Source organism: Mesocricetus auratus, unplaced genomic scaffold, assembly GCF_017639785.1.
Source record: "Mesocricetus auratus isolate SY011 unplaced genomic scaffold, BCM_Maur_2.0 Super-Scaffold_100009, whole genome shotgun sequence".
NCBI classification, from domain to species: Eukaryota; Metazoa; Chordata; class Mammalia; order Rodentia; family Cricetidae; genus Mesocricetus; species Mesocricetus auratus.
In genome coordinates, this window is record NW_024429193.1 from 23,724,511 (window position 1) to 23,751,455 (window position 26,945).

The window sequence follows — 26,945 nt, forward strand, 5'->3', positions numbered from 1 at the left end:
CTATCAAGCATGAACAAATGAAATGCCCAACCAATACCTTTTCTTGTAATTTGATATTTGCGTTTTCTAATTCCATTTCCATTTTTGATACTTCATCTGTCTTCTTTGACACAACCCCTCTGAGTTTGTCAATAGTTTCTTGGTGCTCTTTCAGATCCAGGTGAGCAATTCTTAGTTTCTCTTGCTTTTCCAGATCCTTTTAAAACAGGAATATATCTTACCATTAAGGAGTATTTTTAACACTAAGTGATATATATTCTTAGTAAAAAAAAAAACCAATATCTTTACTTCTCTTTTGTTGTGAACTAGGAGTTGAACTCAAGACTGTGTACAAGCAAGCAGATGTACTGTTTCTAAGTGGGACAGTCTGCTTTATGTCTTTTAAAAACATTCACCTTAAATTACCACTATTATTCTATGTGGGAGCTTCACATGAAGTCAGTGGACGGTTGTGTGGTGTCTGTTTGCCCCGTTCCTTATTACAGGTTCTGGAGAATGAACTCAGATCATCATCAGGCTGGTGTGGCAAATGGTCTACTGGGTAGAGAACCACACTATAGGGTCTGCTTTTACTACTTACTATTCTTTCTTGTTAGAAATCCAGACCTTTTTTTTCCATTTCATCTCCCCATACTCCATTTCAAGAGGCCAACACTGCACATTTCACTTAACAAACTGTCCCCCTCTGAATGTCCCGCTGAGCTGCCGAGCAGGACAGAGACCAGTATGCACACAATTTTGGCATACTGCTTCTATTTACCAAATTCTTCCTAAGACACATGGTTGTTTAGCATTTTATCACAAACTGCTATAACCAAGCAACTTTGGCATCTATTTGAATATATGTTTATGTATATTCATTTGCATATACATTTCTTTAACAAATAAACTAGTGTATATCTATGTTAAAACTCCATAAAGAAATGGTGAATTCAAAAAGTTCAAGAATACCTAACTGCCTTTTCCATTCCTGTTGTCACGAAGGACACTCCCCGCTCAGTGATTCGGAAACCTACTAGGGTAGGATGGGAACTTACGTTCGCTTCCATTTGTTGAAGACTTTTTCTCAGTTGGTCTTGCTCCACTCTGAGGGTTTCCTCCATAACTTTTAGGTCATCGTTTTCCTTATTGACAAGTCTCATTTCTGCAAGGTTTTCATACACTTGTTGAGTCAATTTTAAGTTCTCTATTTCCATATTCTCCAGAGTTGAATTCTGGACTTCTAGCTGCTTCTTCAATCGCTCCATTTCATCCACAGTTTCCTTGAGCTCAGCTTTCACTTGAGAAAGCTGATGTGCTTTTTCCTGGAGTTCTTGGCTCTTAAGACAACCGTATAATAAGTTAGAGCATTGACCATACGAACAAAACCCCAAAACAGTCTTAAAATTGAATCAGCAAATCTTATGATTCAATTTAGACAGGTTTACAGCCTGTTTCCTGTCTCCCTACCAGATAACCTGAGTCCATCTCCCGACTATGCAGACTGAAATATACCTGCTCTTCTAGGGCAGCACGTGTGCCTGCTAAGTCCCCTTGAATACGTGACATCTCATCTGCCTTATCAGACACGCTCTCTCTGAGAGTGATGACAGTCTCCTGGTGCTCTTGCAGATGCTCACGAGCAACTTTCAGCTCCTCCTCTTTTTCCAGACCCTTAATTATCAGGAAAAGAAAGAAGACACCAAAGAAATACATTTCAAACAGAAGCTATACAAAAGGAAGTAGAAGCCCTCTTGTCCTCTCTTGAGCTGCTTTGGGATGTGACCACATATTCTAGATGAACCACTGACAGTTTATCTTTCCCCAGGACAGGACACTATAAACTCAGTGTCAGCTTACTTTGTTAGCTAAGGCACAGAATTTCATGATCCAAAAACACTATTTATTTTACCAGTCCCCTATTATTGGACAGTGTGCATGTGCTACATACATCTTTGCAGGACTGTGCAATGTGTACAGTGTAAAAAGCTACAACTAGACTCTCATGACCAATTTTATACTTGGCCACCCCCAAGTCTAGTGGTCATTAGGACATTAAGCTGCATGATCGCAGAAAGATGGCAACTCACTCTGGTTACTGAGTCTTTAAGGCTCTCCTTCAGCTGATCTATCTCTACTGTGAGGCGTTCTTCCATACTCCTAAGCTCATCTCTTTCTTTTGCTACAGATTCCATTTCTTCAAGGGCTTCATGAAGCCTTTGAGTCAAGTCAGCATTCTGCATTTCCACCCTCTGCAGAGTTGACTTCTGGGCCTCCAACTGCTGAGTCAAGCTTTCCATTTCACACGCATCTCCTTGAGTCTCGTTAGTCATCTTCTCCACAAGACATGCGCGCTCTTTGTCCTGAAGTTCTTGGAGCTGAGAAAGAAATGGGTTTTGTTTGTTTTTAAGAGCAAGGAAGATGTATCCCTAATCCAAAGCAGAAACGTGTACATTTGGTCTGAGGGATGCTGTGCACTCTGTGAGGAGGTGTGAGGGAGAGAAGGAGTAAGCACGTGTCCTTTCCCGCTTAACCAGGAAGGTCTTCTTCCTGTAATTCAGCACTTGTCACCCCGAAGTTCCCCCAGTACCTGCTGCTTGATCTGCCTTTCCTGAAACATTTCATGAATGAGTAATTTCTATGCAGTCATTCAGATGAATATGAAGTTACTAGTTCCCCTTTCCTTACCATTACAGAAAAATCAATAAACTTAATAGGTGGCACCACAATCATCTTAGTCTTATTTTTTAGTCCCAAATTAGCAGACAGAGACTTACCTTAGCACCAATTTCTTTAATGTTTTCTTTCTGCTGTTCATTCTCCACATCAAGAGCCTCTCGGATTCTTTTCAGTTCATCTCTTTCCTCACTTAGAATTCTCATTTCCTCCTGACTTTCTTCTAGCTGTCTAGTCAGCTGGAGTCTGTCACTTTCTACCCTTTGTAGTGTTGACTCCTTGGCTAGGAGAAGTGCCTTAACTTGGTCTAGTTCATTCATTTTCTCTTGAGCCTCGCTAGTTTCCTTTATATTTAGTTGTTCTTGTTTCTCATTGAGTTCTTGAACCTTCAAACAAAGATAAAATAAGTCACCAGCACAATACACAGGGGCCGCTCTCTCTGTTTCTCTCCCTTCCTCCTCCCCTTTCCATTTTAAGGAAAAAATACAAAACAGGTTCCAAAATAATTCAGTATGTAAACAGTAGTCTTCAGGTAGGCAGTCTCCTCCAAGTTTCCACCCACTGCCTCTCACCGTCAATTTACCTTTCTCTCTAGTTCATCAGTGGCCAACTCCAGCTGTACACGAACACTTGACAACTCAGTTTCCTTCTGGGAGAGGCTCACTCTCAGGGCGTCAATTTTTTTCTCTTGCTCTTTCAGGCAACAATGAGCAATGTTAAGTTCCTCTTCAGTTTCTTGATGCTTTAGTATTAGAGAAAAATTCCAAAACATTTATGGAAATATAACCATATACAGTATAACTAACTCCTTTTTGAAAAGATTCAGACATAAGGAAAAGCTTTGCTTATAAGGCTCTCCAGAAATACAGAGCAAAGAGGAAACTATTTGAGTTGTAGCATCTCTTGAGATGCTGCGACTGCTTATACTCTTTCTGGAGAAGCTGCTACAGGCTGTAGTTGACCTTTCTCCTATGACCAGTACAGCACACTGTCCCCACGGGGTAGGGGCATGCATACACTGGTGGTAACCAGCAGCTCTCTAATTAAGACTTAAGACCTGCTCTACCAGAGGGAAATCATACCTGACACTGGAAACCCAGGCAACTATTCAGGGCTAGTGAAGTCATGGATCTTGGAGGAAAATCTATAAACATCTTTTTACTAAGGCAGCACCATCCCTAGCTACCTTCTAATCCCTAGTTATGTTTGTCCTTTTCCTGACTTGAGTGTTTCTATTTCTTCTCAGAGCTTGATGCTGACTCTGCCTTTGCACTGCTCATCATTGGTACACCTCACTCATCACTTTAGATGTTCAGTTTCAATTCGTTTTTTTTTTTTTTTTTTTACATGCAGGAGCAATTTTAAATTATTCTGCTTCTGTCACTACATGATTAAGAAACGCCTGCAAAAAGTTAGTAATAAGATTTTCAAATGTGACACAAGCAACGCTTTCTAAGGACTGAGTTCTGATAAAACCTAGTGAAGAAGGAAGAAAGAGACTCACTTTACCCAAACTGCGTCCTAACTAGGGAAGGGGAGGATGGAGTGCACACGCCTGCGTCCTAACTGGGGAAGTGGAGGCGGAAGTGTGAGTTCAAGGCCACGTCTGGCTACACGAGACTATCTCACAACAAACTAACACTCACTTTAGTCAAAGCTGTCTTCGCATCTTCCTTCAGCTGGGCACATTCGACATGAATCGCTTCTAGTGTCGCTTTCAGGTCATCCCTCTCTTCAGAGAGACGTCTCATCTCTCTCTGACTTTCTTCAAGTTTCTCCGTCAGCCCAAGCCTTTCCACGTCCTCTGGTGGCTCTGAATCCACTGTTGTGGAGTGTTCCTCCAACAGCTCCAGCTCACTCGCTTTTTCTGGAATCTCCCCCATGTCTTTCACGCTAGGAAGTAGCTCTCCTTCTTGTAGCACTGGGATCTTGTGACATTCAGAAAGCACAAGGTTACTATCTAGAGATTACATTTATTTTTTTAATGGAAAAGGTCAGAAAATTTTACCCAGCAATGAACATGACTTTGAACCTTAAGATTCTATTGGACTGATATGCCTCTATTATGCACTCACTGCCAATCCCTTTTGATTCTATGATGTCTATGTTCACTCTGCAATGCTTTCCTTTCTTCTTAGACCCAATCTTTATATATTATCACTATATATTATATATTATCATTAAAAGATTATAACCAATCTTTATATATTATCATCACCCTATTAACTCAGTCAGCTACAGGCTTAATTTCTAGACTGGTTCTCAAATTATAAGAAAAAGAGGAAACTGCCTTAGGTGTTTATGAATATTCCAATAAATGTATATAGTCCCGATCTTTGTTGAATCCAAATGCTATCTCCCAAGTCTTCTGTTTGTGCACACTTATTCCCTGTTCACTCTAGTTCCTAGTGGAATGCTGTAACTGTGTATATCATATTTCTACAGGTACACAATTAGAATCAAGGAATTGTTTAAAGCATGTGTGCACATTTGAGAAGACCTGTTCTATTATACTGTAGTTTCAATGCTTGGCAAAGAGTCGTTTGCCCAGTTATCCCATTGTCATCTTTTCCAAAGCATTTACAATTACCTGATGGTATCTTATCCACTTGACTGCTCATTTATCAGCTATTTCCTTCTACTACATGTCAATGAGGATTTTGTCCCTCTAGTTTTTGGTTTTTTTTGGTAGCAGTCTTACATAGTTCAGCAGGCCATCCTTAAACTCTCTGTGGAATCCAGGAAGGCCTTGAACTCTTGATTATGCCGCTCCACCCCCCAAATTCCGAGGCTATAGGTTTGCACACAAACATACCTGACTTTCCCATTATATCTGTAACCCAGACTATGTATGCCACAGTAGACAGTCAACACATTCTTATTCACTAAATACACCATAACTAATTACTTATTTTCCTTCAAAAGAGGAAGAAAGAAGCAGTCAAGGGCATGAGCTAAAAATGACATACCTTTTCTTGCGACTGGGTACGGGACTTTTCTGTGTCCTTAGTGCTTGCTATTTGAGCTTCTTTCTCAGCAAGGCTGCTTCTTAGCTCCTTGATGATTTCTTGGTGCTCTTCCAGATGTGTGCGAGCAACATTTAGTTCTTTTTCTGTCCGGAGGCCCTTAGTAAGTAAAATTGAAAGAATTAGAATTCTTTGCTCAACCCTGCCTCCCTCTCTCCAGTTGACTAGGTTTCTAAAGAAACATGTAACAGATAGAGAAAAGGCCAGTCATACTTACCATAGCTTCGATTTCTCTCGCAGATTCTTTAAGTTGCCTTCTTTCTATTTCAAATGACTCCTGTAATAACTTTAGATCATTCCTTTCTTTCATTAGAGACTTCATCTCCTCACAATTTTCATGAAGTTTCTGAGCCAGCTCCAGTCTCTCTGCGTCCATGCTTTCCAGTGCCAGTTGCTGGTTCTTCTCCATGTCGGTCATCACTTTCTGCATCTCACTCATATCTTCTTGTGCACTAAGAAGTTGCTGCTGCTTTTCTTGCAGTTTCTGGTTCTTAGGAGGGACAATTTTTTATAACTATCTTGTTGCTGATATTTTGCCAAATTTTTACATAGTACCATTAGCAGAGAATTGTCTATATCAGGCAGCATTAAAAGTAAAAGTAAACTAGCCTTTAGACAGAATGTTTATGGGGAGGTTAAACAATTCAGGACTATCTAGAAACTCAGAATGTGAATTTGATGGGAAATGGGACTTTTACAGATATAACTCTAAGTGTTGAGACTAGATGCTTTTGGATTACAATAGTCTCTCAAGTCAATGACAGAGAAGAATAAGGAGAAATCTGGAAAATTGGGTTATGAGAAAATAGCATCAGAGACTGGAGTGGTGCAGTTCCAGGGCAGCTGGAATGCATTTTTGATTTGGTAAGCCACTAACTTTGTGGTAATTCTGATCTTCCCTTGGAAACTTACACAGGTTAATCAAGAAATCAAAGTGAAATGAGAAAATAACTAAAAAGCCAAGAGACTAAAATATACAAACACAGATTCCAAATAATCACATCCCCTATGATATAAACTAACAATATACATATCATTGTAGTGATGTACTATTTATGATTTAATAAAGCCAATGGAGATCGAGATGCAAAGCTAGCCACAGTCATAGAGCCAGGCACTGGTAACACACACCTTTAACTCCACCAGCCACACTAGCTAGCCATAGAAGCTAGGCAGTGGTGGCACACACCTTTAGTCCCAGGACTCAGGAGACAAAGGTACATGGATCTCTGTGAGTTCAAGGTCACATTAGAGTGAATCAGTCTAAAAGAGAAACAGCTCACACAAAGGAGCTACACCTTTAATCCCAGTTCTAGAGAGCTATATAAGATATGATCGGGGCCACTCAGTATTCAGTCTCAGAGATTTATTTTCCAGTTACACTTAGGACAGTACAGTGTTTTCAGCTTGAGGTAGAGGTAAGAGCTAGTGGCCAGCTTCTTTGCTTTTCTGATTTTCAGCTTGAACCCCAATGTCTGCCTCTGGGTTTGTATTATTTGTGTTACTTATCATTTGTTTATTTAGAGATGGAGTCTCATTGTGTAGCCCAGGCTGACTTAGAACGTACTATGAAGCCAAAGCTGGTGGAAATTTACAGTGATTCCTTTGTCCCACTCAAGACTCCAAACTATAGGGATTACAGGTATCAGTGACCATGCCTAGCTTCCCATCATCTTTCACTTTTTACAAGATGTTTATGGGATGGCCCAAATAAACTCAGAAGTATCAGCTATTATCATGTTGATTTACTTCTTAGAGGAGTATGAAAAATATGCAAGGCTGTAAAGTGAATTCAATTATATAAAAGGCGTCAGGGTTAAAAAAAATAGATATTAAGAATGCTACCCAGGACAATGACACAAACTACAGCATGTCATCTAGCAATGGTGCTGCTCTTATTCTAAACAGAAGGAAGTCTGTGTGTACTTTAGAGTTACTTGGTTGCTGGACAGTCTCATGTTTCACATATCTTACAACAGCACTTCTTTTACCAATGATTCAGAAACCTGTCAGCATCCAAGATGGTGATGGTGAGCAGTCTTACGTTTCAAAGAGACTCCAACACAAGTCCATATGGGAAGAATCTTCACTGGTTGACATATATATATATATATATATACATACATATATGTCTTTATCTTAAGCGCTTAGCAGAGTGTCTAACCCATGGTATATATATATATATATATATATACATACATATATGTCTTTATCTTAAGTGCTTAGCAGAGTGTCTAACCCATGGTGTATATATATATATATATATATATATATATATATATATATATACATACATATATGTCTTTATCTTAAGTGCTTAGCAGAGTGTCTAACCCATGGTATGTATGTATATATATATATATATATATATATATATATGTCTTTATCTTAAGCGCTTAGCAGAGTGTCTAACCCATGGTATATATATATATACATACATATATGTCTTTATCTTAAGTGCTTAGCAGAGTGTCTAACCCATGGTATATATACATACATATATGTATTTATCTTAAGTGCTTAGCAGAGTGTCTAACCCATGGCATGGCAGTACTCAACACATTTTGATGAATGACTGCATTACATGACTAATTTAGACCACATAAGACTGCTTGCCTCTCACCTAAAGATGTTGTAATTATATAATCTTAAGTAATGTTAACTAAGAACTCAGTGCAAATTGAAACTTTAAGCTGTTAGCATTGATACTTCTCCATTCTGTAGATATTCACTATTCCTTGATTTAAGACTAGAGAAAAAGAATTTATTAGCAAAACGTGTGTGTGGTTGGGACAAACAGTCAAGAAGACAGCCTGGGACGTTCACCTTACCTTTTCCTTTAACTCTTCTTCTACTTCTGCCAATCTCTCACTCGCTCTGGAGAGCTCTTCGCTCTTCTTCGTGGCTATGTCTTTTTCCTGGACAGCTATCTCTTGCTGTTTTTTGAGTTCATCTCTAAGAATTCTTAATTCCTCCTGGTTTTCAATCGTCTAAAGTTACAAAAAAGGTAGCAGGTCTCAGAAATTACTTTAGATTCAAAATGAGGAAATCAAAGTGAGGCGACACAGAAACAGGCAACTGGAAAGACATGTCAGTCTGCTTTCGATGGCCGAAAAGAGACATTTTTCCTTTATGCTTTTATGGCTTTGGATTCAAGCACTGATCAATGGCTACTCAACTTGAAATGGTTCCCATTTGCTGGCACTATGAAGATCACATAGCAACAGGCTTGTATATGAATGCCACCAAAACATAACAAGTCAGAGAAAAAAAAGACACATTTTGTGTTTGCATGCTAATTTTCATTCATTCAGTTTGTTGATAAACAGAAAAATTAAAACATCACAAAATGTCAGGTTCTACTGCATCCACAGTGATCTTCCTAAATTATTAATTTCAACCCACACAGATTATAGAGACTTATAAGAGACTAAAAGAGAACCATTTAGGAACCAATTTAACAAAAATATGTATAATATACGTAAACTATAATATAACATTAAGAGAATAAATCATTAAGGATATGCAATGGCTAATTACCTTATGAAAAATGTTCAACATCTTTTGTTGTTAGGGAAAGGCAAAGTAAAACATGTACATTAGCAAAAGAATGGCTAAAATCGAAAGCACTAATAGACATAAAGTATTGGTAACAGAAATACGGAGCCACCAGAATCCTATTTATTTGTTGACTGGAATGTAAAATGGTAGAGGTAGTTTGAAAATCAATCTGGCAAATTATCACCAAATTAACACATAATACCCAGTGGCTCTATTTAGGCAGACATTTGTCAAAAGTCATTCACCCTTCCACTTCCATGGCATAGTCACTGCATATAGATTAAACACGAATAAGGTTAATACAATCTAAAATAAAGTTAAAATTGTAGCTAACCGTAGAGAGCTAGGTCTTACCATCTCAATGTTTTCCTGCAGGTCCATCTTTAATTGTTCCTTTTCTGCTACAATACTTTCCAGTGTTTGTTGGAGTTCATTATTCTCCTGCATTAAAGAGTGTATTTTCCTCTTTTCTTCAGGTATCTCATTATCGTTACCACCTGCAATCAATGTTTGGGCATTTCCAGCAAGCAGATTCTGTTCTTCATCTACATCAGCCATCTAAAATATGAATACATTAAGGAAGAATTTAAATAGTTAACAACTACTTTAATATTAGTAAAGTATCCATCACCTATATTCTGTATCAAGCACTAGCCTCATATCAACATACTAACTCTCCTGTATAACCTCAGGAGCTAGGCATTATTTCTGCCTTTATTGCTAAGCAGAGAACTTAAATTCTAGGGAGGCAAATTCATTTTTGCAAGATCATGCAGAGAGCACACAGCTAGCTTTGGACACATGTGGTCTGGCTCCAGTACTGGTATTCCTAGACCTGTTCACTGAGAAGAGCTGCCTTGGTAGCTGGACACATTGCAATTTTCATGTACACTAGGTTGAGCTGACTCTGTGGACATTCATTTATTCAAACTGATTAGATAATCAAGACACATGCCTTTCCTGTCTACACATCTCCCTTAAATCATTTCTAAGTTATACAATGGTAGTAATTTGGTTATTTTCTTTTTTGCTACAAAAAGAAGGTTAAGGGCTGTATTTGCTTCCTTGAGCACTGCTGGTTACAGTTGGAATAAGAGAGTAAGACTTTGTTCTGAAGTGGGAGGTATGTGGGCAGCAGTCCATGGGCTGGGCCTGGCCTGAGCGGCAGCTTTCACCCTCTGCTTCCTGACTGATATAGGATGTGACCAGTGCCTCACACTTCTGCTGCCTCAAGTTCCCTTTCACGGTGGTTCATAACTTTTATAATGTGAGGCAAATAAATATTCCCCTATACGTTTTTGTTAGATATTTGTCACAGTAACAAGAAAGCCATGTAAAATAATTTGGTAAAATAACGATTCCTCAGGTAGATGATGAGCCAATGGTGAGAAACAGCACATTTTGTTATGCTCCGTGACTCAGGGAGGACTGGCCTGGCACCGTCTTGGAGGAGAATCTACTGTAAGAAACAGACTTCTGTAAAAAGTCTAAGCGTCTAGAAGTTTTACCAGACACTTCATGATCTTGTCTCTGTTCAATGCATGTGTCAGTGTCAAATTCTGGGTTCCTAGCCATTAGGAGGTTTCAAAAATACCTTTAAAGCTTGCTGTTACCCTCAGGACTTTCATATCCGTCATACCTTTTCTTTGAATTATTTACTACCCTTCAGTTGTGTAATATCCTAGTTGTGTTTCTGCTGCTGTCCTGGAATGCTGATTAGGGCACTTGGAAAGGAAAGAGTTGGTTTCATCTCACAGGTTAATGTCCATCATTGCAGGAAACCAAGGCAGCGATGTTTTTTTTTGTTTGTTTGTTTGTTTTTGGTTTTCACGAGACAGGGTTTCTCTGTATTGTTTTGGAGGCTATCGGTCCAGCCCGGAACTCACAGAGATCCGCCTGCCTCTGCCTCCCAAGTGCTGGGATTAAAGGCATGCGCCACCACCGCCCAGCGGCAGTGATGTTGTTAAAGACAGCTTGGAGAAGTACAGGGAAAGTCATCCATCATTCTTTTACCTTCTGCTGAACTTCACCTCCAGGTCCCTCGCTGTCCTTTGTATGCAGACTCCTGGATGTTTCCTCAGCAGCTTTCATCTTCAGCAGGTTAATTGTTTCTTGGTGTTGTTTCAAAGATTCGAGAGCATTTAGTAATTGTTCTTGAGTATCAACATTCTTTGTAAGAGAAAAAGAAAACAATTTCCATTAGGATGTGAAGCACTCTGATCTTACTATTGATCATATGACGTGACTTCTGCAGCTCTAACCGGCTGACCCATACCATATTTACAGTGTCCTGAATGTCCCTTCTGAGTTGGTCCCTCTCAGTCTGCAGGCTTGCTTGGAGTTGCTTTAGCTCTTCCTTTTCTTGGGTTAAGATTCTTACTTCCTCCGTGGTTTGCTGAAGCCTCTCAGTGAGCACTGCTCTCTCCTTCTCTGCAGACTGCAGGCTAGACTCCCTGCTTTCTAGCTGCTCTCGGAGCTCCTCCATTTGATTCGACCTCTCTTGACCCTCGCTTGTTTTCTGCTGAAGCTCCTGAGTCTTGTGAGAGAGCTTTAAAGAGAAAGTGCGACTCAGTAAAAGCGGGATGTTGCACTGCGCACAGAGACAGACACTCGAGTGTGCGGTGACACTGAATGCTGCACTGCAGAGACAGACACTCGTGTATGCGGTGACACTGAATGCTGCACTGCAGAGACAGACACTCATGTGTGCGGTGACACTGAATGCGGCACTGCACAGAGACAGACACTCGTGTGTGCGGTGACACTGAATGCTGCACTGCACAGAGACAGACACTCGTGTATGCGGTGACACTGAATGCTGCACTGCAGAGACAGACACTCGTGTATGCAGTGACACTGAATACTGCACTGCACAGAGACAGACACTCGTGTGTGCGGTGACACTGAATGCTGCACTGCACAGAGACAGACACTCGTGTATGCGGTGACACTGAATGCTGCACTGCACAGAGACAGACACTCGTGTATGCGGTGACACTGAATACTGCACTGCACAGACACTCGTGTATGCGGTGACACTGAATGCTGCACTGCACAGAGACAGACACTCGAGTATGCGGTGACACTGAATACTGCACTGCACAGACAGACACTCGTGTATGCGGTGACACTGAATGCTGCACTGCAGAGACAGACACTCGTGTATGCGGTGACACTGAATGCTGCACTGCAGAGACAGACACTTGTGTATGCGGTGACACTGAATGCTGCACTGCACAGAGACAGACACTCGAGTATGCGGTGACACTGAATGCTGCACTGCAGAGACAGACACTCGTGTATGCGGTGACACTGAATGCTGCACTGCACAGAGACAGACACTCGTGTATGCGATGACACTGAATGCTGCACTGCACAGAGACAGACACTCGTGTATGCGGTGACACTGAATGCTGCACTGCACAGAGACAGACACTCGTGTATGCGGTGACACTGAATGCTGCACTGCACAGAGACAGACACTCGTGTATGCGGTGACACTGAATGCTGCACTGCACAGAGACAGACACTCGTGTATGCGGTGACACTGAATGCTGCACTGCACAGAGACAGACACTCGTGTATGCGGTGACACTGAATGCTGCACTGCAGAGACAGACACTCGTGTATGCGGTGACACTGAATGCTGCACTGCACAGAGACAGACACTCGTGTATGCGATGACACTGAATGCTGCACTGCACAGAGACAGACACTCGTGTATGCGGTGACACTGAATGCTGCACTGCACAGAGACAGACACTCGTGTATGCGATGACACTGAATGCTGCACTGCACAGAGACAGACACTCGTGTATGCGGTGACACTGAATGCTGCACTGCACAGAGACAGACACTCGTGTATGCGGTGACACTGAATGCTGCACTGCACAGAGACAGACACTCGTGTATGCGGTGACACTGAATGCTGCACTGCACAGAGACAGACACTCGTGTATGCGGTGACACTGAATGCTGCACACAGAGACAGACACTCATGTATGCGGTGACACTGAATGCTGCACTGCAGAGACAGACACTCGTGTATGCGGTGACACTGAATGCTGCACTGCACAGAGACAGACACTCGTGTATGCGGTGACACTGAATGCTGCACTGCACAGACAGACACTCGTGTATGCGGTGACACTGAATGCTGCACTGCACAGAGACAGACACTCGTGTATGCGGTGACACTGAATGCTGCACTGCACAGAGACAGACACTCGTGTATGCGGTGACACTGAATGCTGCACTGCACAGAGACAGACACTCGTGTATGCGGTGACACTGAATGCTGCACTGCACAGAGACAGACACTCGTGTATGCGGTGACACTGAATGCTGCACTGCACAGACACTCGTGTATGCGGTGACACTCAGGAAAACAGAAGCCGCTCGCTTCTACTGTTGACAGTTTGTACCAACCTCGGCCTTCAAGGAATCTAGACTTAAACTAAGGCTTTCTGCTTCCTTAGAGAGATTTCCTATTTCATGCTTCATCCTCTCACTCTCCTCCAAGACCACTTGGTGTTTTTGCTCAAGTTCCTCGTGAAGGGTTTTCAAGGCTTGGCATGCTTCATCTTGGCTTTTGTAATTCAGCTGGGAAGCTGCAAGGGCATCTCTAGCATTTCCGATTTCTTCAAGCAAACCTTGAATTCTACTGTCTTTATGAGCTACTTCAGAAAATAAGTTTTCTCTTTCTGAGGTTATTAAACAGAGCTCTTCAGATTTCTCATGCAGCTACGGAAAAGAAGAAATTTAGAGATGATGTTAGTGAAGTATGGTAGATACTCTGAAGCAACTTTCTGAAAACTTCTAATGGTTGCACAGATTTGCCTAAGGAATGATGCGGTATTCTCATCTGCAGCTCTGAGGTCGGAACTCAGAGCACAGTGGACAGTAGGCAAGTACGCAGCCAATCAGCTGTCTACAGTAGAGGGCAATGCTCTTGCCATTAACTCTTCACTTAGCCTGTTTAAATCCAGCTTAGATGTTCTCCATGATGTCTTTGGGTTCTAGTTAAAGAATACATGGAGAAAGAGTCAGTAGAAACAGCCAGCTGAGATTTATCTATTTCCTTCGCTACCATTTGAAAGTGTTTTCTAATATGACCGAGTGACAGGCACTCTAGGTCTTCCTCAAAATTTGAAATACCTCCCTAAAGTCATCAACTGCAATTCAAATTTCTAAACATTTAATCTATGGATAAACTATGCCTTTAAGTAAGGACCATTTTAAATAAATAATCCACAATACACTTATGGACAGTTTAATCATTGTGAAAGGGAACGATGAGAGAAACGCGGTTCTCTGTCACATTAGTAAGAGACAGTGAGAGCATGCGTTGGCTCTTCCCGTCGTCCCATTCCCGCTGAGTCAGACATTCACAGACTTCCCTGTCTTACCTCTTTCCTCAGCATTTCTACCTCAGAGGGTAAAGATTTCAACTCCGAGAGCAAGCTAAGCTCTTTTTGCAAAACTTCTTTGTCTTCAACTTCTTTATTCAGTTCTCTTTGGAGATCAGTAATCCTTTTCTCCAATTCCAAATTTGACAGCAAACCTGCAAGATTTTGACAGATTAGTTTATATTGACAAGAAAGTGACCCAATTTTTAATATATTTTAAACCACCTCTCAAGTATTATCTACTACATTTGAAAAATAATTTTAAGCCCCTATTATTGTGCCCACAGAAATATTTATGAACACGGACAACAAAGATATTTCAATTGAATATTAAATTCTTTTTAAAAAATAAGAACTTGGCAGGCACTTAGTTTTGGGGATGTACTCAATCCCTTTAGAAAAGTTCCCAGGAGTCAGTGTGCAGATATCTCAATTTGTATGGTACCTTTGCCTTCTACCAGGGCAGTGAGTTTTGATATTTCTTGAAAAGCAAACTGTAATTCCTTATCTAGATCAACTTGCATTTTCTTTTTTGCCTCCAGTTGGCGTTGATACGCCTGAATGTCATTTTCCATTTGCTTACAAGAATCTGAAAGTTCATTCTGTTGGAAAAACATCGAAAATTGATGACACCATAGTGATCACTACAACTATGACATTATAAATTCTGAAAAATTACTTACAATTTTCTCCTGCAGCCTCAGATTTTCACTTCTAAGAAAGGCTGCCTCTCTCTTGGCATCAAGGGCCACGGTGTCCATATCAGACAGTGTTTGCATCACCTGCTTTAGGTCTTCAGTGGATTCCTAGACAGATGACAAAAGGGATCCAGGAGAGCCAGGTTAGGCAGATTTGGAAAATATACTAAAGAACATATATACATGTACGCTATTCCTAGCTGATCAACAAGCGTGAAGGTAGGATAAAAATTCTGGCCACACTTTTCTACCTCATAACAGCTACTCTGGAAGTACATTTAAGAAATTGGTTAAGTGTTTCACGGGGGAGGGCCTGGGCCCTGCCCGGTATGATATGACAGACTTTGGGGATCCCCCATGGAATGCCTCACCCTCCCTGGGGAGCCAAGGGAAAATGGGATGGAGGGCTGGTGGGAGTTGGGGGAGGAAGGGAGGGAGAGGGAGCTGCAATTGACATATGAAGCAGGCTTGTTTCTAATTGAAAAAAATAAATAAATTGGTTAGTGTTTAATAAAAAACTTAAACCAGGTATGTTGGCACACACCTTTAAATCCCAGAACTGGAGACAGAGGAAGGTGGATCTCTTGAGTTAAGAGGCCAACCTATCCAACCTATAGAATTTCGAGTCAGCCAGAGCTGACAGCAAGACACTGTTTCAAACCAACCAACCAACCCACCCACCCACTAGCACTGAGGAAAAAAAAATCTAAAACTATTGAAGCAGTTACTTCAAATCTCTATTGGTAAAATATTGATAACACTAATAGTTCATTAATCAAAGAGATTTATGTCACATTAAATATATATGTAAATTGATTATAACCAAGCCTGGCACACAGTTGGCTCAGTAAAACCATCTACTAGGATGACTATGATTATATACTAAAAATGCCAAGTCAATCACACAACAAAAGAAAAGCCAACTTTACCGATGAGTACGATAAGTCTATTTTCATCTTTTCTGACTTCTGGGCATCTATGATTTTCTGCAGATCCTTAATTTGATCCTCTTTTTCTTTAAGAAGCTCCACTTTTGAACTGATCTCATTCTAAAAGAATCAAGAAACAATGAAACTGAATTTAATAAGTGATTTGAACTTAAAATGACAAAAGAACACATTTAAAAATTTGAATTGGTTAAAACCACTAATATTTAAAATAAAGCTCCTCTATTTTCTGCAGTCATGTTTAATTACAGGACACACATTTTAAGTTGCAGCTACTTATCAAAGAAATACTAAGGTAAATGCTTACCTCAAGATCTTGATTATATTCTTCTGCATGTTTAACTAAATTCTTTAAGTTGGAAATTTCATGAATCAGTTGCATCTGTAAGAGCATGTGAATAGGAGACAGCAAACTAATTGTTAATAAAGCAAAAAAGAAAGAAAATCATACATTTTCTAAGTGTGTACACATATGAATAACAGCAAAACCTCAATCTTAGAAATAAATGTCTTCATGAGAATGACAATGTTGTCAAAGGTGTTTTCATTTTAAGTTATCTCTATTTCTCTTACCTCTTGATCTTTCTCTGCTTTTCTTTCTAGAGCTTCAAATTCCTCTAAGTCATTTTTTTCTTTTAATTTCACTTTCAGGTCTTCATTTTCTTTTCTTAGCTGCTCATAGTCCAATACGAGATCATCGTATTGAGCATGAAGTGAGCTTAACTCACTTTCTAAGTTTTCCTATTAGAAACAAAACACATTTTCTAATCAGACAAAGTTCAGATCCATTTGTTAATTGCTTAGCTAACTAATATGGAGATTAAATGAATAACCAATTCAACTCTGAGCCACTTGACACAGGCAGTTCTCTTCTTTAGCATTTGCATAATCTTGCTAACTTGAAAGAGGAATAGGTTAGCTGAAGATCATAAGTAATATACCTGCCTGTCCATGACAGGGAAAGACCAACTGTGCAAACAGCAAACACTGAAGCCCGCCTGACCACATCACTGACTCAGTGACAACACTGCTCATTTAGCACCTCCTCCGACTCATTCCTGAGCGGGGTTGGAAAGGAAACAGAAACAGGACAACTGGCTTTTAAGCTGCCAATGGCTTCCATGTTTTACGATACCATACCATCCTGGGAGAAGCAAAGTTCTATTTTCTGTGCTACTTTGAGAAAAACTATGATGGACAGGAAAAAAAAAACGTTATTTTTAGCTACTTATTTTTGTTGTTTTATTATTTTTGAGAGTCATTTAAATTTTTTTAAACTAAAAGCGTCTGAGTGTTTTTCCAGCTGTCTGTGGACGTCAGAAAGGGAGTTGTATCCATTGAAACTGGAATTACAGACAGGTGGGAGCTGCCATGTGGGTGCTGGGACTCGAACCCAGGTTCTCTGAAGAGCAGCCAGTGCTCTTGACTGCCAGCCTCTCTGCACACCTCTCTTTATTTTTAAGTAACAAATTCTAGAATATGTGCAGAACACAAAAACAGTTTGCCTGACAGTCACCAACTAGTAGTGGCCAGAATTATAGGAAGCACTGCAGATGTTTCCAAAATAAAAACAAAAATTTCCTTTCTATACATTTAGATAACTTTACTATATACCCAAGACTTGTCATTTTTAAATCAGTCATTTACCCTCAAGGAATTTCTCAAATGAAAATACAAAATTTAAAACTATCACAAATTCTAAGGTTTGTTATTAAAGCTGGAAGCCAGCTTCTATTATATTAGCATATATGCACTTTCAGAATAGTTAGTCCAGCTCTAGATATCTCACAGCTGTCAGAGATACAAAATGAGAACAGTCTTCCCTATAATCAGGCTTGCGTCTGATTTCAGGCAGGCAGGGTTAACAATGTAGTATAATAGTAAATCCAGCAAGAAATCAAAAAACAGCAGGAGAGATGGCTCAGCACTAAGAATACTTGCTACTTACTCTTCCAGCAACTCTGGGTTCTGTTCCCAACCCCCCCTATGGCAGGGATCTAACTGATGTCCTCTGCTGACTTTGCAGGCACCAGATATGCAGTGGTATACACACGCACGTAAACAGGCACGCACAGGCAAAACATGAACACACGTAAAATAAAAATCTTTAAGAAAAACAAAACAAAATGAAAAGCAAAGCATAAAGACAGATGCCCTAATGAATACTTAAAGTTACCTCGCTTAGTAGCTTTGTTGCTGAACTCCATTCTACCTCAGATAATGGTTCAAGAGTGTTATTGAACATATCAGATTCAAAAGGGAGTGCTATAAGAAAAAAAAAGATGCATGTCATGAACATATTTTGTGTAAGTTTTGCTAAAAATAAAAATGAGGTTAATAAAGAATTCCGAGTAGATGTAAGCTCAAATTAATTTATACTCAGGTATGATGCCCACAGTAGAGAGATTACTGACCATATTACTGTATGAAGTAAGAAAGCTGGCTGGAACTTTTGATAAAATAAAGATCCTTGACATAGTACAGATAAAAATGACAAATCCTGCATCTGAGATTTGACCAGTGTCATAGAGTAAAATGTCCCTAAAGATGATAATAATGCTGGAGACGTATTTTTGAGACACAGTCCTATAGAAATGATACACTCTGAAAACTAGAGTAAGTTTAGCTGGATGTTATGTGAAGATGGTACCATTTTAACTGAACATCAGAGTTCAGTTAGATTAAATTAATTCCAGCAAGCACCTGACTTACACGCTGCAGCTTTACTATATTGTTTGGTTTTGCAGGGTGATACATAATCTAGTGTAGCTTGGAATTCCTGGCAATCCTCCTGCCTTAGTCTCTCAAGTGCTGGTACCATAAACACAAGTCATTACACTTGATTTCTTAAGAGTGCATGTTCACTATTGTAATCATATCTGAACTAAACATACTTTATTTAACCATATTTCTCATATTAGCCAAGTTAGTGTCTATGGAGACACATTTATTTTTATTTTATTTTTTTAAATATTTCATTTATTTATGTATTGTATATACAGTCTTCTGCCTGCATGCCAGCAGAAGGCATCAGATCTCATTCAAGGTGGTTGTGAGCTACCATGTGGTCACTGGGAATTGAACTCAGGACCTCTGGAAAAACAGCCAGTGCTCTTAACCGCTGAGCCATCTCTCCAGCCCCTGGAGACACATTTATAATGCAGTGTAGTTTCACTTGAGAAAGTACTCACATTCATCATTCTCTCCCAATCTCAGAGAATTTTCTTCCAAAAGAGTCAATGAAGTTTTATGTGCTCTTGTTGTTACATTTGTTGGGACTTTAAATTCATTTACATAGTTTGAATCCTTCATTTTGTTAATTTTGCCATAGCACCAAGTAACTCTTCGTTTCTTTTTAACCTTAAAAAACAAGAACAAAAGGAATCAAAATTATTTCACATGACCCAAACTTAGACAAAGGAAAACTACCTATTTATTTATTTAACTACCATGGCAGGATCTTAGGTCTGGTTTGTTTTAGGACTTGAGAAACCACACAGAGCTCTGTGGTAGAGCACATGCTTACTGTGCACAATGCCGTGGGTAATCCTACCAGCCAAAAAGGAAAGTTAAGTGCTGACTAAAAGTACATGTATCTCTTTCCTCCCACCCAAGCAGCCCCTCACTCCCCATTATATCCAACAGTCTACCCTGACTCACTCAACATTGCTCTTGCAAATAAGCCACAGCCAGGGAACAAAACCCAAAATATCAAATGCTGTTCAGTTTAGCCCTCAAACTTTCCCCCTAATTTGTCCAATTTGCTCCCTTTCCAGAGCCATAATTCTCCTAGAGGGGCAACTTAAAGATGCAGACAGTAGCTATACCTTTCTAAACCTCAATGTTGATGTCACACACAAGGTTCAGTCAACTGTTTACTATCTGGGAACCCTCACCAACTAGAGCTACATGCATAGGTCAGTGTAACATTCCTAGCCTGAGAGAAGCTACATGACGTGTGAGAATAGGTTGGGCCCTGAAAATGTAAATTATAATCATCCACAGTTTGGCTGTGGGAGAAGCAGCAGTGATGCAGGGAGAGAGAGAGGCAGCAATGGTGTGGAGAGAGGTGGCTGTGTAGAGCTATGTGAGAGCTGTTGCAGGATGTGAAGTGTGTGTGCGTGCACGCGCATGTGCGCTAAGTGCGAGGAGATGAAGTGTGAAAGAGTGAGTGAATGGTATACAAGAATGGATGAGTGTGAGAATGGATGTGAGCGTGTATGCAAAAAGAAATGTGTAACACATGCAAAGAGATGTTGTAACTGAATACAGAACTGAGTGGGAGAGAGATATATGTACGTAAGAGAGATTGTCAAGAAAGAGCGACTATTTTAAGTTGACAAAGGAGAAGGCTACCATCAGGTAAGCGTGTGCTTGTTCATTTTCTTCTTAGGTTACCAGCAGAAAGCATGTTCCCCTTAGATAGGAAAGTCTAGCAACCCTATGGTAAGAATCCTTTCTAGCCCCCACTGCCTTCGTGGATTTTTACATTCCCTGGTGCTGACTGGGGACTGCCCTCCCCACCAAGTCAGTTACAGAACTTGGTTCCTAATCATCTTATAAATTTCATTAGACTTTACTACAAATCATAGTTCAGACAGTCTTTACCAACTCCCTAGACTTTTTGAATTCGTATCTCTTCACGTGAGAACTGGGGAGAGGTAATTATAACTTGCTTCTTAGGTAGAGATGATGTATGACAAATACAAAGCGCTCTAGGTTTCTTAAAGATGCCTTAGCAACGGGTGAAAGGACTAAGTCTTAAGTACACATAAAGGCTTGCTCTGCTTTCTGCCAGCTTGCTGCTCTACCTTTAGCTCCTGCTGAAATGCAATAGAAGACGACGTCACCAGCATCCTCTTCAGGTTCTGAATTTTCTCATCCTGTACCTTCTGAAGCAAGTCTTTTTCATCCAGAAGCTGGGCCAGTTGATCCTTTTCCATTTCCTGTGCCCGAGTCTTTGTATTTACCTAGGTAATAGTAGGTTATGTTAATCATAAACATAGCAAAATTGAGACCTTGAAAGTAGCTTCAACAATAGAAAGTGACATTTGTATGTAATCTATGAGAACTTTAATTTTATTGAAGTAAGAAACTGTCTTGATGCAGGAACCCAACATGTAGCGATCATAACCAATAGTTACTCAAACTTAAGAGACAAAATATATACATTTCTTCTCATTAGGATACTACATCTCATGTTATGATAATGTTAATTCTATTAATTGCCTATAAAGATATAAATAGGTAGGGAAGTCAAAAAAGCTAAAATTTGAAAACTGTAACAGAGATATTATCATGCCACTTGACATTTTAGCTCACTAAAAAATACTACTAAAATGAAAGTTTTTTATAAGATATGGGAGCATGATTACAAAAAGAAATGAAATAGGATGACAGGCTTATTAGTCTACACTTAGAGGGGTAGCTACTCAGGGAAGAGGAGGCATTTAGGAAAATGTTAAAATACAGAAGGTTGCTTTAGGTCACGATATAATCTATGCAAAGGTACATGGTCTCCCAACAGAGCTCAATAATTTCAAGAAATGCCTCCTCCTTCCATTTTTGTTTTTGAGACAGATGTAGTCTAGGCTGGTCTAGAAATGGTTATACAGCAAAGGATGATTCTGAATTACTGAATGTCCCAGCCTCCAACTCCAAGGTACTAATATTACAGGCATCCACCACCAGGTTTGGTTTTCTGAGGTGCTGGGGACTAAGCTCAGGCCTTTGCACACACCAGACAATCATCCTATTGACTTAATGACAACTCCAACAGTCAAGAAGCAAGATATTTTAGCTTATAGTAAATTTCTTTTGTTGTTGCTGGAGACAGACCCAGGCCCTTGTATATTCCAGGTAACATTCTACCACTGAGTTCCATTCTAATTCCTAAAGTTAAATTTTTATGAATTGAATTATTTTAAGTTAAAATCTGTTTGCTTTAAAATTAAGTTGAAGCAATTCAGATATTAATAAATTTATAGTCTTTCAGGCAGATCTCCATTATTCTCTATTGGCTCTTAGTCCCTTACCCAAATAAAAACCATACATACCTCCTCTAACTGTTTTTTAAGGTCCACTATTTCTCTTCTGTACCTTTTCAAGAGAGCCTCATCATTTGACACCTCATTAACATAAGGAGTATTCTTCATATATTTAGCAGTACTGGCAAACTGGGACAAAACATCAAAGTATAAGACTTTCAATATTAAAAGAATTCCAACAATCAATAATAACACTTGCAATCAACTTCCTTTGGAAAAAACAGTACTTCTGGCTGAATGTATTTTCCTTTTGTTTTATCTCTGCTTTAATCTTCTCTGAGGAGGGTGATGTATGTGGTGTGTTCATGAGTGCAGGAACATATGTGTGCATATGTGTGTGCACACAGAGCACAAGGGTTATCATTAGATATCTTCATCAATTGCCTTCTGTACAGAGGCAGGCTTTCTTACTGAACCGGGAGCTTGCTGATTTGGCTAGTCTAGCCAGTCAGCATGTCCTGAGATCCCTTGTCTTTGTTTCCTGAGCGCAGGGATTGCAGGAGAGGTACTGTGCCTGCCCAGCTTAGATGCTGGGCATCTAAACTCTGGTCCTCACACTAGTGAATGAAGGGTTTTGTCAGATGAGCCATTTCTCCTGCTCCCAGCAGCCATTCCTATTAGCCAGTTTACTAATTCCAGGTAATCATTTTGGAAGCCCAGTCTCATGTACTTCATAAACGCCATGAGGCCAGCAGTACCTTGACCTAGTACTCAACGGCTAAAATTCTTTTCTTTTCTAGTTAGGATCTTGTTACATGGCTCAGATTGGCCTGAGATTGATAGGTGACCAAGCTAACCTCAAACTCAGAGGAACCACCTTGTTCCCGCTTCCAAGAGATGGAATTAAAGGCATATGTCACTACACCTGGCTTAATCTGTTTTCTATTTTAGAGCGTGTTTTATATTACCCAGGCTTCGCAAACACTGGGATTCGGGGCATGTGCCACCACGCTCAGCTTTAATGCGTTAAGGTGCTTTTCCCACAATGGGGAAACCTCAAGGTCTGTGTATGCTCTGCAAGCATCCTGCCAGAGCTACATCCCCACCCGTGCCACAGCTAAGCAATGCTAACCGCTGCTTAAGGTAACCATTAACAACACTGACCCCTCATGGAGAAAGTTGCGATGCAGGCCAGCAACTCTTGTGTGCTATTAGCAGAAATTGACTAAATGTTTGGTCACATACATTATTTGTTTTTATATTACTATTTGTGCCAAGCAACACTAGTTTTTCATTTATGAATCTAACATAAAGCTTTTAGTTACTATGTATCGAGGGGAAAAATGAGTTATTTAAAGAAAATATCAAATCACTTCAGTTAAAAGTATTGGGTGTTTCCAAAACTATAGAGGTGGGATGCAAATACTAAAGTCTAGAAATTAAATTAAATTAAGAATGATTTATTTGCTAGACTGTATTTCAATTTTATAGCAGGTCTTACTTACATCAATGGGAGAAAAATGTCTTGTCATTTTGGTAGGTAAGTCATTCCCTACAGCACAATGAGATAAAAACTAAACTCACCTGGAGAGTGGTAAGGGTCTCATCGAATGACACCGGAGTAATTGTGCAGATGATACGAGTTTTTGCATTTCCTCCCAAGGAATTCTGAAGGATTCGTGTTAATTTGCTGTCTCGGTAATTTATGAAACCACTTAACAAGAAACAAGTGTGGGAAGAAAAAAGTTGAGAATCTATATATAAAAATGTTTTCCTTTAAGAAAATGCACACTTAGTAATAACTTAATAAATTAAGTTTTTATAGGTTGTATAAGGCAGATTAAACTGCTAATTAAGAATACTTAAGGTAAGAAATAAACTCATTAGTTACAGTTATATGTATAAGAAGCCATGCTCATGAACTATGCATATGTTCAAATGTCACAATGAATTATTATGTATAATTAATATGTGCCAATAAAAAACAAAAAATTTAAAGCTGAGTATGGTGGCACCCGCCTTTAATCCCAGCAGGTGGATCTGTGAGTTCGAGGCCAATCTGGTCTACAAAGTAAGTTCTGGACAGCCAGAGCTGTTACACAGAGAAACCCTGTCTCAAACACCAAACAAACAAAAAGTAAAAGGACTCTTCAGACTGGCAAGATGGCTCAGTGGGTAGAGGCTCTTGTGCAAAGGTCTGAAGAACTAAATCAGATTTGGGTTCTACAAGGTGACAGGAGAGACATGATTCCTAAGAGCTGTCCTCTGACCATCAGTTAAGTTTGCAAAATCAAAAAATAAAACAGAAATTTAAGAAAAGAGTTCTCTAGGCAAACAGCTCAGGTAAAGACAGACAAAATGTAGTTGGCAGACAATGCTGGAGGCGGGGATGGAAATCCTGTGGGCTCTAACACCCGCAGTATGTATTGTGTCAGCCACAGAGGGGAGGGGGAAGGTGTCAGAGGTAGCAGGCCAAATCACCTTGGGCTCCTGCACTATTGGAGCAAATAAAACTGCTGGACTGTACAACCAGAGCATCACAGATTCTTAGGTGACAAAGCATTCATTACCTTGCATGCCACGTGTGCACTGAAATGTGACACTGTACTCTGTAAATAGGTCCAATTATCACATCTCAGATAGACACACATGCTTAAAAAAAGCCAGTTCACAGAAACTCAAAACCTTTCTAACAGTGTAGAAGAAATCAACATACTTGACTATCACTACAGTAGTATTACAATTTTCCATATAATAAAAAAACCATAAGAAATAACTTACCCAAATTGTTCATCACTAAGTTTTTTAATCACTTGTCCCAAAATAAATAAACTCCGATTTATATTACAGCCTTCTTTGAGTCGCACACCTGAGTTAAACAGATGTAAAAATTAAATCTGTACTGGACAAGGCACTAGCTTCTAAGTTGTAATTCAGACGTGAAGGGTCAGATGCTAAAATCCATGCTGTGGTTCAACCTGAGCTCACTTACAATACTAAGAGTTCTTTCTAGTCTGCATACCTATGAAGTCAAGCAGAAATGTCATCACCCAAGGGAAAACACCACCAGGAAAATTGTCTAAGATGGGGAAAATGCCTGTTTTCCAAGGTCCTCTAATTTCAGTGAAATATTTTTATAAACCTTTAAATAACAGTGATCATGGACTTCCAACCAAATGTCAGTAGTTTATTTTTAAACTGCTAATATGCTTACACGATTCAAAAATTTAAAATGCAAACCTTGAAAGAACACAGGCCCACTTTCCCCTATTCAGACAGTTCTATTCCTCACCAGAAAACAACTATCGATCCTTTGGTTTTCCTGAGACTCATCTTGTCCCTTGCTATCCAGACAGAGATCTACCTACCTCTGCCTCTTGAGTGCTGGGATTAAAGGTGTGAGCCACCACCACCTGGCTAACATATTACCTTGTACTTTGCCTTTTCCTTTGAAAATGTATTTCAGAAAAAAATTCCCAATGGGTCAAGAGTGACCTGCTTCATTTTATACCACATAATTCCATTGTTTTGATACCACTTTAATTTTGCCCTACTGAAAGACACAAGTGTCCAATCAATCTTCTGCTCTTACTAAAAATACTGACAAGTAATTTTAGGCCAGTATTTCTACTCCACTAGTTACCAGCTAGTACTGCTGGCCAGCCAGTCCGTTTAAAAGCCGCCGTATTTCTTTGTGCTCACACCTGAGGACACACCGGTTTTACGCCGGTTTTACGCCGGTTTGGCACACACAGACCAAGCTGCTGGGTGGCTCCAGTCAGGCCGTGGGGTGCACTGGGCCTCCTCCATTCTCATTCTTCAGTCAGCTCTTACTTGTTAGGAGTGCCAGCACGAGTATGCCATGCATTATAAATGCCCCATTTACACCTTTCTATCAGAGTCTATTGGTTATCAGTCCTTTTCTTCAGTTTCTAGACTTAGTGTAGTAGACAGACACTGTAGACTGACTTAACACTTACAGGCTCTCCCTGTGGGTCCCAGGCTAGCCTTGAACTTACAGTCCTCCCAGGTCAGCCTCCTGAAGTCCTAGGGAATTACAGGTGTGGACCTCCAGCTCCCACACTTGCGATTCTGGTCTAGTAGGCTGACCCATGTTTAATTATGGTAGCTCCACGTTTTACCAGCTTGTGGGGCTGCATTTCCACTCACTGATGTCTTCAGATTTCTCAGATAGTCATGTCTGTTTTCAATTTTCCATATACATTTGAAATCATTGTATCTAGTTTAAACACAAAAATGCACTTTTGATTTTATTAGGAATGTTTTAAATCTAGAATATATATATATGCTTGACATCTTTATAATTTTGAGTCTTCACATATAAGTGCACTTTTTCATTAAGTCTTTACAACCTTTCAGTTTAAAAACTTTACATTAGTTTTATGCCACCTTTGAGTATCTTCCTAGATACCACATTTTATTGGTCTAGTCTTTTTTTTTGTCCACTAAAATATTCAAGCTGTTTTTTTTGCTTATGAGAGTTATTTTTATCGATTTATGTAAACCCTACCACCTTTTATTTGAATTTTCTTATGTTTTATTTCTCATATAAGGAGAATGAGAAAAATAAAGTGGTCAATCTTGTCATGAAAAAATTAGAAGTATCCAGTTAAATCTGGCCTCAATGTTGCAACTCTTCCTG

The 26,945-nt window shown here is 39.8% G+C and overlaps 1 protein-coding gene across 1 annotated transcript in view; it reads right to left on the bottom strand.

Moving 5' to 3' along the window:
- The window catches only part of Cenpe (centromere protein E), a 53,470-nt gene that overhangs the window by 18,327 nt on the left and 8,198 nt on the right, over positions 1-26,945 (bottom strand). Inside the window, exons 10-35 of the mRNA XM_021233980.2 lie at positions 25,064-25,151; positions 23,867-23,996; positions 22,352-22,471; positions 21,107-21,265; positions 19,487-19,655; positions 18,472-18,560; positions 16,869-17,036; positions 16,603-16,677; positions 16,278-16,397; positions 15,334-15,456; positions 15,096-15,252; positions 14,651-14,805; positions 13,671-13,985; positions 11,518-11,790; positions 11,256-11,411; positions 9,597-9,800; positions 8,513-8,671; positions 5,899-6,171; positions 5,625-5,780; positions 4,302-4,583; positions 3,239-3,397; positions 2,757-3,041; positions 2,070-2,357; positions 1,495-1,653; positions 1,038-1,319; positions 38-196 (exon numbers count right to left, since the gene is read on the bottom strand). Of these exons, the coding sequence (XP_021089639.1) occupies positions 38-196; positions 1,038-1,319; positions 1,495-1,653; positions 2,070-2,357; positions 2,757-3,041; positions 3,239-3,397; positions 4,302-4,583; positions 5,625-5,780; positions 5,899-6,171; positions 8,513-8,671; positions 9,597-9,800; positions 11,256-11,411; positions 11,518-11,790; positions 13,671-13,985; positions 14,651-14,805; positions 15,096-15,252; positions 15,334-15,456; positions 16,278-16,397; positions 16,603-16,677; positions 16,869-17,036; positions 18,472-18,560; positions 19,487-19,655; positions 21,107-21,265; positions 22,352-22,471; positions 23,867-23,996; positions 25,064-25,151 (4,703 nt within the window). The remainder of the gene's footprint in view (positions 1-37; positions 197-1,037; positions 1,320-1,494; positions 1,654-2,069; positions 2,358-2,756; positions 3,042-3,238; positions 3,398-4,301; positions 4,584-5,624; positions 5,781-5,898; positions 6,172-8,512; positions 8,672-9,596; positions 9,801-11,255; positions 11,412-11,517; positions 11,791-13,670; positions 13,986-14,650; positions 14,806-15,095; positions 15,253-15,333; positions 15,457-16,277; positions 16,398-16,602; positions 16,678-16,868; positions 17,037-18,471; positions 18,561-19,486; positions 19,656-21,106; positions 21,266-22,351; positions 22,472-23,866; positions 23,997-25,063; positions 25,152-26,945) is intronic.